The sequence below is a fragment of the Cyprinodon tularosa genome, unplaced genomic scaffold (assembly GCF_016077235.1).
Source record: "Cyprinodon tularosa strain WSP-4 unplaced genomic scaffold, ASM1607723v1 ctg656, whole genome shotgun sequence".
NCBI classification, from domain to species: Eukaryota; Metazoa; Chordata; class Actinopteri; order Cyprinodontiformes; family Cyprinodontidae; genus Cyprinodon; species Cyprinodon tularosa.
The window spans coordinates 535,945-548,628 of NW_024039403.1; the positions used below are offsets into that span (position 1 = coordinate 535,945).

Genomic DNA, 12,684 nt, shown 5'->3' on the forward strand with positions numbered 1-12,684 from the left:
TTAATTTAAATGAAAAAAAGGTATGACTCGACTCAAGCCCTATGTTCACAGTGTTGCCACTCCGCCATCATGTTATTTATCAACATATTTATAGTAACTGTAGTCATTCCTGACAATGCCATATCTATTCTTGTAACATTACAATTGTTAATGTTTTATCTTGTGTACAGGTTCATTAAAAAACTTCTTAATTGTTGTACTAAGGGAAAATATAAAGAGTTAGGCTTTGAAAATGGATGGGAAAAATATGTGAACTTTCAGCCCTTCAAGACAAAAATAAAACATTTAAAAAATGTCTTTCAGTTGCACTTTTAGCAGTGTTCAGATGAACTGCAACACATGAACCCTGCAGAGGTACAATTGTTTTCTGACTTTTTGTGGTTGACCAATAAAAAGTAGTGCATGAAAGTGCATTATTGTGAGGTGAAAGGAAATTGGTACATGGCTTTTATTTCTTTTTCTCCAAAGTTGATCTTGAATAAAAAGAAAAAACCCCAATTGCCTTAAATGGTCCCATCATTCCTTGTGTATAATTTATTCTAACCCGCTCTGTGAAGGTCTCAGTGGTTTGTTAGAAAACATTAGGCTACACTAGTAGCAGGCTATTGCAACCAAAACATGATCTTTTTGCTCATATGGGACCCACAGACTTTTTTCTTTCCACCTCATTTTGTCCATTTCAGCTAAAAAATTAAATGAAATTCGAAAAAATCTGAAGTTAGCATAAAGACCTACTGTCGAAAAAATAGCCTTTGTTAACAAACAGCAAGATGAAAGGGACACAGTAGACATGTGATGCCTGTCAGCCTAAAGTAATTAGATAATAATTATGTCTGGCATCACCTTCACCCACAAATAAACTTTGTGGTGGAAGCATCAGGATGGAGATGCTTTTTTTTGCAGCGGTAACAAATAATCTAGTTGGAGTTAATTGGGCATAAATGAAGGACAAAAAGCTGCAAAAGATGCAAGACTAATGCATTAGTTTCTTCATCTCCATGCAGTAAAAGCTTAAGATAAAGCAATACACTAAATGCATGGCATTTGTTTTCTGAATTATATAGATATATATATAATTGTTCAATGATTTGAAAACTATGCATCATAAAATAAAATCCCTATAGGGATGTGAGTGGTTGCAAAGTGAAGCAGTTCATAAACCCTTTTGCTAAATAATGTTTAAATGATGAAACTAATACATTAATGATTGAATTACAGTATTTTCCCCCGACTATAGAGGCAGCTAACTATAAGCCGTGCCCACCAAAAAAAAAAAAAAAAAAAAACTTGAAACGTACATACATCAGCAGCACCATATGGAAACTCCTTTTGGACAAACTGTATTTACCTGTTTAAGGATCGCAATTCTTTTGGAGTCTCAACATATTATTACCTTTATTTGCTTTTATTTTACATTTCATTGGCGATCTAAAGTAGCAGAAAGTAGAAAACAATCATTGTCAGTCATGAAGGAAAGTGCTGCATTTTAAGACTGAGCTCTGCCATTTAACAAGGTGACGAAAAAGTCTAAACTTATTAGTATTCTTTTTATTACAGCCTGAGGGCAGCGGAGGACAAATGGAACATCTTAAAAATGACTTTTGTAGAGATTTTAGACAAATAAAGCAGTTATTCTACTTGTAGAAAACGAACGGTGTTGTTCACACGAATATAAAAGTAGAGTAGCTTAATGTCGTTAACTGACCAAGCTAAAAGAGGCTAACCTGTTATCTACTGAACACAGCTTGCCACAGAGCTCTCCCCCTTTTTATTATAGTATAAAGGACAATTTATACTTCTGACGCATAGCCTCTGCAACCATCAAATCTGTCTCTGTCTCGAAAAAACCCTGACAACGCGTCGGACGGTTGCGCAGACCCAAAGCGGAAGTGCGCAGACAAAAAGCAGCTGTGATTGGTCCTTGGTATGCCTTTTCCGGCTGTCTGTGTGGTCGTCCTTCTCGATTCGGTGCGATCTGCTGAAGTTCTCGCGAGATCAGGTACATACACCAGGCTGTAAGCCACTGATATCTACTGAACTGTCTCCCACCAAACCTGTAGGGGGACCTCTACATGTAGCCCCTGGAGAAGGGAAGAATGCTAGCTCCTGTTAGCTTGTTGGCTCGCAGCAATAAGAGCTTCTACTAAAAGACGGGGCTTCGTCAGCTCTTTATTTCAGTTCTGCAGGAGTTGAGACCAGTCCCTTAATTGGTTTGGCAGCTTTAATGCAGCAAATAAATGTCAAAATGTGTGAATTAGGGACATTTGTTCTCCGTTGTTCCTGCTGCTAGCATCATCGTGTGCTAAATGAAAATTATGCAGAAAGATAAGTAAGATTAAGATTAAGATCCACATAAGCTGCATGGTTCAAATCATGGATAAAAAGTAGTGGCTTATAATCCTTAAAATACGCTATATTAACATTGAGATCTCAACAGATATTGGATTTAATGTTTTAAAAACGCAATTGTTGTTTGCCCTGTTAGTCTATTTGTTGCCCTGATATAGATTGGCAACCTGTCCAGGGTGGACCCGCCTCTCGCCCGTAGACAGGCACCAGCTCCCCTTGCCACCCCAGCAGGGATAAAGCGTGATGGAAAATAGATGGATGGTTCTGAAGCGCTCTTACCTTTGCATTAAACATAAATAATACCGTATCAATTTACCTGAGTAATGTGGTAACACTGATTAGGGCAACTTATTTTTTACATTATTTGTGGAAAAAAGGAAATGCCAAAGTCATGTTAAACCTTGAAAGCACTATATCAATATAAAAAAGAACTTTGCAAAGGAAAACTGATCCTTATTAAACAGAGATGCAGATTATAGAGCAGACGTTAATTAAAACAGTCATGAAAGAATTCAGACTGAAAGCAAAGCTGCTAGAGACAGTAAGAACCATTAAGACCACGAGACATCTGCAGAAAACCCCGGGAGGAACATTCTTTTCACATGAAGCCATTGAGCTTAAACTTAAGAAAAAAATCAGCTTGTGTTGAAATTACTTGTTCCTGAACAGCTTCCTCCGGAGGCGCTGGATGTAAGAATAGATCGGACCTTTTGTTTAAAAAAACAAACAACTAACAGAGGAGCTACATCCAACTAAATGTGTCTCATAAAGACTGAATAAGAGCGAATTGACCAAAGTTGAAGAGTTTGCTCAAAAAACGCTGAATGCCTCCACAGTCGCAGGGGCCCGACCTTGGAGAAGACCAACTGTGCTGGCTCTCAACATGTAGATCCCAGCGTCAAAGGAGCCAGAAGGGAAATTATTCTCTTAGTTGGCTGGCTTTTTTGATCTGAGACAACACTTTAATCCCGATGTTTTCCATTACATTGGTGTTCCGTACACGTGTGTCCCTCTCCCACAGCAACCGTTTCTGCGAATAAACAGAAACGAGGCACTTGTGCATGTTTTTTGGCCCTCAGCGAAGTCCCTCTCCGCCAACAGACGCCAAACATTAAAAGAAACATGGACCAGCATATCATTAAGTCAAATAAATTCATGCAGGGATCATAAAATATTTACAAGGAATATTAAAAAAGTGACATGTGTTTCCATTGTTTCTCATTCATTGGATACAGAGGCTGCATCTGTATTTTTTTATTTTAACAACTCCAAATATAAAGTAAATCGGTGCAATTTCCAGCAAATACTTAGAGAACTGAATGCATCGTTCAGGTATATGCACCTGTATGTAGTTTCAGTCCCACAGTTAGTGGCAGCTGAAAGTGTTGGAGAATGAAGACTGCTGCTGAATAAGGTCAGACTTCATCCTGTCACGAGAACCACTCCAGCACTTATAAGACAGATTACAGTCTTTGAAGAACATTTTTTTGTTTTTTACTGTAAAATATCTCTAACATTGTCTTTTTTTGACACTGCACAACTAAAACATGGTTTGATGAGCAGATGAACACCTGAGCATTGCAGCACTGATGCATCTATTAAACCTGTAGCCTAATTTTCTGAATGTACTTCAGGCTGAAAATTCCCGTGCTGTTCGGGGGATGTGACGTCCAGCAATGCGACCTAGCAAACAATTGAAGCGTTATTCAAGATGATTTTGTGACCCTCAGAAGTGACCAGCATCCGGCTCAGCTTTATTAAGTAGAAGCAGAAGAGAGATGCAGTTCCGTGTTTTGGCCACAAGTGGCAGTGTCATCAGAAAAGCAGTCACAACTTTTAAAGGAAAAATCCGGAGAATTCAAACTTCTGAAATTACTTTAGACATGAAATGATTCCATCCTGTTCAATAAATGATCAGTGTTTTTAATTCAGAGTAATTTTCATGTGAATGTGCTTTACTGGAGGCATCCATGTTTGTCAAAGAACACTACTGCCACCTACTGGTTAGTGACGTCACGGTGCGGTATCGGCTGTTGATCAAGTGCCAGTGCTGTATCTGGTGTTTGTCACAACGAGCTATTATCTAAGTCATCTTGAAAACATTCTTCTTCCAAATGTTGGCTACATATTACGTGTTTTTTCTCTGGCCAGAAGTTCGATGGCAAATCCTCCCTCTTCAAGTTGGCGATCCAACGACCAACCCGTCCGTGGAGGATCAGGAATCAGAAAGGTGGAATAACTCTTTTTTTTCCACTTTTACCCGATGTATTCCAGCATCCAGCTGCCATGCACGTGGGCATTGTCAGTTTCACTATAGCTCTGGTGAATTTCAATGGTGAAGTCCTCTGGAAATCTTCAATAATTGTTGTTGATTGCAGATGTGTCTAGTAGTTCCCATTGATTTAGCTTGTAAAGCGGGGAGAATGGCGCTAGGCTTACCGCATCGTGACGTCACTGCTGGAAGATGGCAGGAGGGAGGGGTTAGTATATTTGGGCTAAAATGGCCGCTTCCAGACTCAGTGATCGTGAATCCGACCTGTGGTCCTTTGCCGCATTTCTCTCCCCCTCTCTCATGCCGCCTTTCCAATCAGCCTACTGTTGAAAAAAAAAAAAAAAAAAAAGCTTTCAACACCCATTTTCCCGAGGGTGGCTGATAAGAATGGCAGTAATGGTTAAAAGTGGTCCACTTTAGTCACAATTTAGATGCAAATGCAGCAAAGCATGCTTGAAAGTTACATAGGTGGTTCAGAACTGCACTTTGAAAACATAAAAAAAAAAAAACAAAGTTCAAACTACCCCCTTGTGAGCTCTGACTTTATTTTAGGCTCAGGAAAAAATAAACTGGGTTCTAATATGCAACAACACGCCGGGACACATTCCTGATTTCTGCAAGGCGTGGGGAAGCTTAAATTAGCAGAGATGCATTGGAAAAAAGCTCTGCTGTTTTCAATCTTTCTGTGTGATGGAGTGAATTTATGATTAAGGGAAATGTTCCAGAACAAGCCAGTGGCCATTTCCCTGCTCTCAGCCAACTTGGCTCTTTTCATCCTCCAAGACAGCCAGACGGTCACACAGAACATATGTGTTCACATTACAAAAAGGCACATCTCATAAGGAAACACCATCCCACTCATACATTAATACCCAGAGAGACTCCACCCTGTGACAGAGCAGCTGGTCACAAATCACCCAAACGCTTAGCAAACGGAAAGTCTTTCCCTCCTCAAACACACTGAAGACAGTTATGCTGGAGTTTGTGTCCAACTTCACGGCCCTAAATTTGCATTGGTCTCCAGGTCCGTCTGCGTTTGCCTCTATGGCGGCAAGGAGGAGATAAATGGGCACCTTCTGTGGTGACAATAAGACAAAGGTTTTCTATGCTCGTCTGTGTTTGTTTGTACAGATTTACGTCTGCATGTTTGAACCACGACGGCAGCGATGAAGGGGAAAAAAACAGTTTGACAGTAAAGAACATCAAAGTCATCATCAAGCCCAAACAAGAACAAACAGTACGGCAGTAAAACCACACACACGGACCGGAGCATTTTTCCTGCACTGCTCATAAGGGATCCCTGCGTGATGTCAGCGTCCAGCCAAAACAAAAGAAAGCTTTTACATATATTAAGGAAAAGGAGTAATCCCCCCCCCGTTTTCCTCCTGATTCATGCGTTTGTTCTTGCTAAAAAGAACCTTGAGATATTTCTCCACAGAGCACCGGAATTTATGAGCGGCTCGCACTCCTCCTCTCAGGTCAAAGCAGCCAAGCAAAACAAAAAAGCAAAGACAGTGAATGATGGAGAACAGAAAAAGGCCAACGCTACAGTGGAAACAAACAGCATCCTGAGAGGACGGAGAACAATAAACGATAAAACACATCTATATGGGTCCACTTAATAATCTGTAGGATGGGAATACCAGGCACAGCTGCAGAGGCTCAATACGCCATTAATCACTAACCTGAAAACAGACTTTAAAGCTGAAGAATCTACATAAAAAGCTTTGCTGCAGAACAATTGTTTCCCTTACCTAGGTACGGTATGCAAGAGACCATGCTCTGGCTGCTAATGAAGTCTCTCAGACGTTTGTAGTTGTCTTCTTTGGACATCAGGTAGTCGAGCCGATCGAACGTAGACTTGTCCTTTCGACTCAGCAACTGTGAGGTTGATGAAAAAATACCACAAAACCAAAAAGGACAAACAGGCAATCAGTGCAAAGAAGAAGAAAAAAACCCAAATAACTGGCCTTATTTCGCTGCCAGTGTCAGGTTGGCCCTTGTGTATAAGGAAACCACATATGGAATAAATAAAAGTATAGCTACTCACCGCCCATGTTTTTGTGAGCCTGAAGATGGGCGCACTTTGTAGCCCTGACACCACGGCCATGACGGCGTGCAGGTTGTTCATGTCACACAGTTTCTGGGAAAAGTTACACAACATCAATCATCTGCACTGCCAGAAGGTCCTAAACAGCGGAGTTATAGATCTCCCATAAAGCTACCCCCCCCCCCCCCCCCCCGAGCTTTTTTATTGTCATTTCACTGTCACAGGTCCAGAGCATCCCCTTGGGGAGCAGTGGGCCGCCATTGTGCGGCGCCCGGGGAGCAGTGTGGGGTTAAGAGTCTTGTTCATTGAGCCAGAGTGGCAGTCTGTGGGAGTGGTGCTTCAACTCAGAACCTCTGGATGCCAAGCCGATGCCCCACCCACTTATGGAGGATAAAAAGTGCCAAAATTAAATAAATAAATACAGCATTAAATAAATAATTAAATGTGTCAATAATTAATTAAATGTGGAATTAAATAAATAAATGTGTCATTCATGAATTAAAACCACATCACTAATATAAAGTGCCACAATTAAATAAATAAATACAGCGATAAACAATGAGATCAAAGTTAGGGGGCGGTTATCTAACACCTGATTGGTCACCCTGCACATTAAGGCGAAGCAAATCAATTACAGAGACTGTGATCCACAGGTAGTGAACATACTCTGATACAGTAGGTGGCGACTCGATTCGCGTTAACCCCGCCCCCTAACTTTGATGGGTGAGTTTGACAGATTCTTTTAATGGTTTCCATGCACTGCGACACAGGACCATGAAATAATTAAATGCACACTGAAATAATTATATATATATATTTTTTTATAAAATGAAGACGTATTTTATTAAATTAATGACACGTTTATATATTAAATTCCTTATTTATTTAATGAATTACACATTTAATTAATTGTTTATCACTGTATTTATTTATTTAATTGTGGCACTTTATATTAGTGACATGTTTTTAATTAATGAATGACATTTATTTATTTAATTCCGCATTTAATTAATTATTGACACATTTAATTATTTATGTAATGCTGTATTTATTTATCTAATTTTGGCACTTTTTATCCTCCATACCCACTAGGCCAGGGGTCACTAATTAAAAATCAGTGGAGTCTGAAAAAAGAAAATCAACAACCAGTAAAGATCCGGAGACATTTTTTATTCTAATCCGTAACTTCAAACAGCATTTAACACTGAAATAAAATGCAGGTGTTTATGCATCCATGTTATACTTAATAAAAAATGGAAAAAAATTTTATTTTAAAAATCTAAAGTGCTTTATGAAACAATCTTTCACAGTTTGGTATATAGACGATTTCCTGACTTCCATATCTTTTAGAAAACACCTGAACTGAACTTTTTTTTTTTTCCTTTTAAATGGCTCAATGAGAGCCGTGGGCTTTAGGCTGCCCTGGGAGGATTTTTAAACCTGGGTTTGAATGGAGACAAACCCATTCTCCAGCACATGTCAAGGTGCTCATTTTGATCCTGGATCCATCTTTATTTTCTATTATATTGATGGTGGAGAATGCCGTTTTCATCGTCTTCTCCTTCCTTCCCATCGCCCGTCTTGCCACAGGTTTGCCTGCTGTGTCTAAAAGTAGCAGCAGCAGCAACCCAGACTGACAGCTCATTGGCTAATGGATCATGTGCAGCCTGGAGCCGGACGCTCCGGAGGGCTTTACCGTATTAACAGGAGAAGCGGCGCAAGTGAAGTTAGTCACTGTCCTCGGACAACATGCGGTAATTTATAAATGTTTTAAGCCTGGTTGGGTCCGGATCCGGACCCCGGTCCGCTCATCTGTGACCTCTGCACTAGACCATCTATCAACTTTTATATATGTATGCATCCAACCACAGCAGTACACCTCCATTTGTTTTTGTTTTTTATTTTCTAATAACTCCTGCTTACTCCTTATTAAAGCCCAAGTGATACTTTTTTTTTTTATCAAAGCCACACAAACTCAAACACAGAATGTTTGCACATGGAGCTGTTATCTGAGGTGCTACAGCAGCTTTAGCATGCTCATTCTGTTTTGATATGACTTGTTGATCATTTAGCTCAGAGCTTACTGTGTCTCAGTATAAATAGTGCTATTTTGATCCTTTATATTAAACTTAGAGATCAGGACAGTAGCTAATTATAGCCTTTATTAACTGTAAATGTAATTTTACAAAGTAAATGTCACTTTATGTCAACAAAAACTTGCAATTCTAGCTCTTAATACTTTTCAGTTTGATAAAAGGATTTGGATAAACCCATGGGAAACACTCAGCAAACCATCCATGTAAATTAAAGAATTGATGTCATTGATGTTTACCTTGGCAGTGCGTATGTATAGACTCAGCACTTCAGCTCTGATCTTCAGCGTTTGGGCATGGAGGATCTCTCTTACCACCCAGAAACTCGTCTGAAAAAAAAAAAAAAAAACACAACAGGTTTACTGGAATGAGCAACACTTAAAAAAAATCCCCCAAAAAGAGTTCAAGGAAACGATAAGAAGTTCTAGACTCCAAAGCAGAATAAGAATTTCAGATATATTACAACAGGGATTGTTCTCCATCACTAGATCTCTCAATCTTTGAGCCAAAGCTGCAATAAGCTATGACATCACAGGACAGATCATAAACAGTTCTGCTCCATTTAGGTCAATAAGAAACCATCTCTGGATAAAAGGATCAGAATCAGTTGGTAGATCAGTTTCCACTGGTAGATATGACGCACCATAAGCCTGTGGGTAAAGGAGGTAAAAACGACATGTGTTTGTTCACAGGATTCAGCCAGACAGTGATGGATGTCGGAACTTTGTCTCTTTAGGGAAGCTGACAAATTTCTGGTAACACATACGCAGTTAAAGCAGTCAGCCAATCAATCTGGGCTTAAACCATCGGGGAACCTTTGGAAGAGGGTGAGCGAAAAGGGAGAGAGTTAAGTTCAGAACAGCAGTTGTCTGGACATTGTGTTCTGGAAAAATAAAACAAGCAGTTTCACAATTGTTGTGTCTTTTTCCAAGATGATCGTACTTTTAACCATGACAAATAATTAATTAAATCTCTCTTTTATATCCTTTTTTTAATACAAAAGATATATATATTTTTCCATACAAATAAGATATGAACGAGTCCTTTTCTGTCAGCAACTTTCCATCAAAGTTGACAAACATCCCATGTGGGGTTCCCTGAGGCTCCATCTTGGCGCCCGCCTATATTTTTATCTAAATGCTCTGCCATAGCTCAAATTATAACAATTAATAACTCAGGAGAGATCCCACTGCTCTATACTACAATGTCTCCAGGTGACAATGGACCTATCAGCTGCTCAGTAAATACAGAAATCAGTGCACAGGTGCCAGAACTTTCTCATGTTAAATAAAAGTAAGAACTGATGTAGTTTTTGGACCAAAGCTGTAGAGATGGACTCAGACTGGAACCTTCAGTCACATAAAAACACTAAAATTTCTATAACATGCAGAACATTTCTAGGATTAAAGGACTCATTTCTCAGCAAGACCTGGAAAATACAATCACCGCAATGTTGTTACACACAGGTCTGCTTAAAAAGTCCATCCCACAGCTACAGCTGATCTAGAAATCCTCATTAAAAACTACAAATTATTCTTACACTGGCTCCCTGTATCTCAGAGAACTGGGGTTCAGTTGAATGTAGTCACTCCTTCATAAAAGGTCTGGAAGAAAGGAGGGAAACAAACTCCGGTATGTTTAAACTGGGAGAAGATCTAAAGCTCCTGTCACACCTCCACTATTTATCCAGCGTATGCCTGACATCCCACAATCTTCTAAAACGCTGGCATACGCTGGACTTTCATAAGAAGTCTGAACAAGTCTAAAGCGCATGTCCAACGACAGCCTAACTTATGCATAACACGCGGCAGCACACTATGCCTCCTGAGAGGGGCAGCGATGCTCCCGGTCTGCATTAAAAGATTTGTCTGATTTCAGTATTAACCTAGCAGCTGTTTACCTCCTGCCAGAAAAAATAAATAAAAGTATAATGAAAGAGAAAGAAAGAAGGTTTGCAGTGGCAGCAGATTCAGCGCCATGTCAGCTGGGCAGTTTGCTGGTCGTAAGAGTGAATGCATCACTCCCCTTCTGGCTCACCCTATGATGGGAATAAAGTCTGGAGGAGAACTGATGGTTTCCTCCTGTGAACCCCCATTATACCAAAACGCTGCCAATACGCCATAATACAGTAGCTGGAAGTTAGAAACACGTTCAGCGTTCAGAAACGTTGATATGCGTTGGAAATGCATGCTCAAACTTTCTTGACGTACTCGCCGTATGTCGACGTGAGCCAGCGTGTTTCACCATGCTCATAACTTTTGCCAGATTTTTTATACGTCAGGCATAAGCTGGTCTAAATCGTCAAAGTGTGACAGGGGCTTTAAGATGTGTTCGACTTCCCAGTCTACCTGGACTGGATCCTTCAAGGACCATGACAGTATGGAGGCTGGAAGAGTTATGGCTATGGATTCAAACAGGTCCAGCTTTCTCCGGCTTTCACCGCCCGTACGTTCTGTCGCCTACCAACCTGACGGTTCACACACAAAGCAGGCAAAGAATGGATGCCGAACTTCTCACTACTGTTCTGGGCGCTACTAACATTTTTAAGGAGCTTCAGCAGCAGTTTTTCAGAAGCAAAGATAATATTTCTAGTCCCCACACTGCAGAGCTACTGGAATCTGAACGTAACTGTCAGCCAAAGCCATTTACACAGGGACAGATAAAAACCAAACTGCCACATATCTGACTCAATAACCATTTAGAAAAAATATTTTCATTAATTTTAGACTAAACTATTGACATACTTGTATTTTATTAAACTGCATGTACAATATTCACCACTGTTTGGCACCTTTTTCCTTTGAGCACAGAGCAGCAGGCTTGCTAGGACTCGCAATGAATCATGGGATACCAAAGGCTACGCCGGATACACCAGACCCTTCCTTCAAAACGGGCAAAAAGAAGGCTGGATTTGTCGTCCGCATAACGAGGAGTCCTCTAATCTGAACAAAGCTCAGACACGACATATTTATGACATATTTAGCCACTGAATTTGGCCTTTCGAGGACGCAGCCGCTGAATTCAGACTCAGTAATTTTTTATTCAGTATTCTATTCATACTATATTCATTCTATATTTTAATTTAGCTTGTGTATTTTACTATTTTAAAAGTATTAAATTACATAATGTTGATTTAATTACAATTAATCCCATCACAATATTCTATATATTAAAAAAAAAAATCAAAATTTGCAAAGTAATTGTTTTAACGACGTGTCCAGAATATTCCCAATCTAGCAGTCCTATATAATTGACAGTTTATTCAAAATGAAAATAAGTCATTTCCAGATAGCAAAGTGTGTAAAATGAGCTCAAATGAAAAAGAGCCACAAACAGAGAACATTTCAAGCTCCAACAAGACAAACCTAAACTTCAATAGTGCTCATCCTTTCACTTCCTTCACCGCTTTATACTTTTCCTGGTTTTGTACGTTCCAATGAGTAGGTGGCCAGCACAGGGACCCAGCTGTTAAATTGATCAGATATCTGGGCGGCTGAGAACATTACAGAGCAGTTTCTCTGTGACCAGACTGATGTTTCAGCCTCTAACAGGAAACATGTGTGAAAGGTTAGATGTGAAATACACGCTGGCTCAGATGTACCATATGTACCTACTAATGTTAACCATGGCGACAGGCAAATAAAAAAATGGAAATCTCAGTTTTGGTTTTTATTGCCATTAGGAGATACCTATGGTAGATTCTCTCACACACACTTTATAGGACGGTGCCTCAGCTTCTATTAGGAGTCATGTTCATGTTGTTGTTCAGGTGTTTACTGTTGATTAGTTGATTTAAGACAATTTGTGAATAAATATACAAGTTATTTTATTTCATATTTTGTTAATGTAAGTTAAAATGCATTTAAATATTATCCGGTACAAAATCATATAAGTTTTCTTTGTTTAAAAAGCCCTTTAAC

At 39.6% G+C, this 12,684-nt stretch overlaps 1 protein-coding gene across 6 annotated transcripts in view; it reads right to left on the reverse strand.

Annotated features, from left to right (window-relative positions):
- Positions 1-12,684, reverse strand: part of ralgps2 (Ral GEF with PH domain and SH3 binding motif 2) — a 142,243-nt gene that overhangs the window by 49,186 nt on the left and 80,373 nt on the right. For all 6 annotated transcript variants that reach the window (XM_038309084.1, XM_038309086.1, XM_038309087.1 and 3 more), the window contains 3 exons: positions 9,004-9,093; positions 6,672-6,764; positions 6,376-6,502 (listed from right to left, as the gene is read on the reverse strand). In XM_038309084.1, coding sequence (XP_038165012.1) covers positions 6,376-6,502; positions 6,672-6,764; positions 9,004-9,093 — 310 coding nt within the window. The remainder of the gene's footprint in view (positions 1-6,375; positions 6,503-6,671; positions 6,765-9,003; positions 9,094-12,684) is intronic.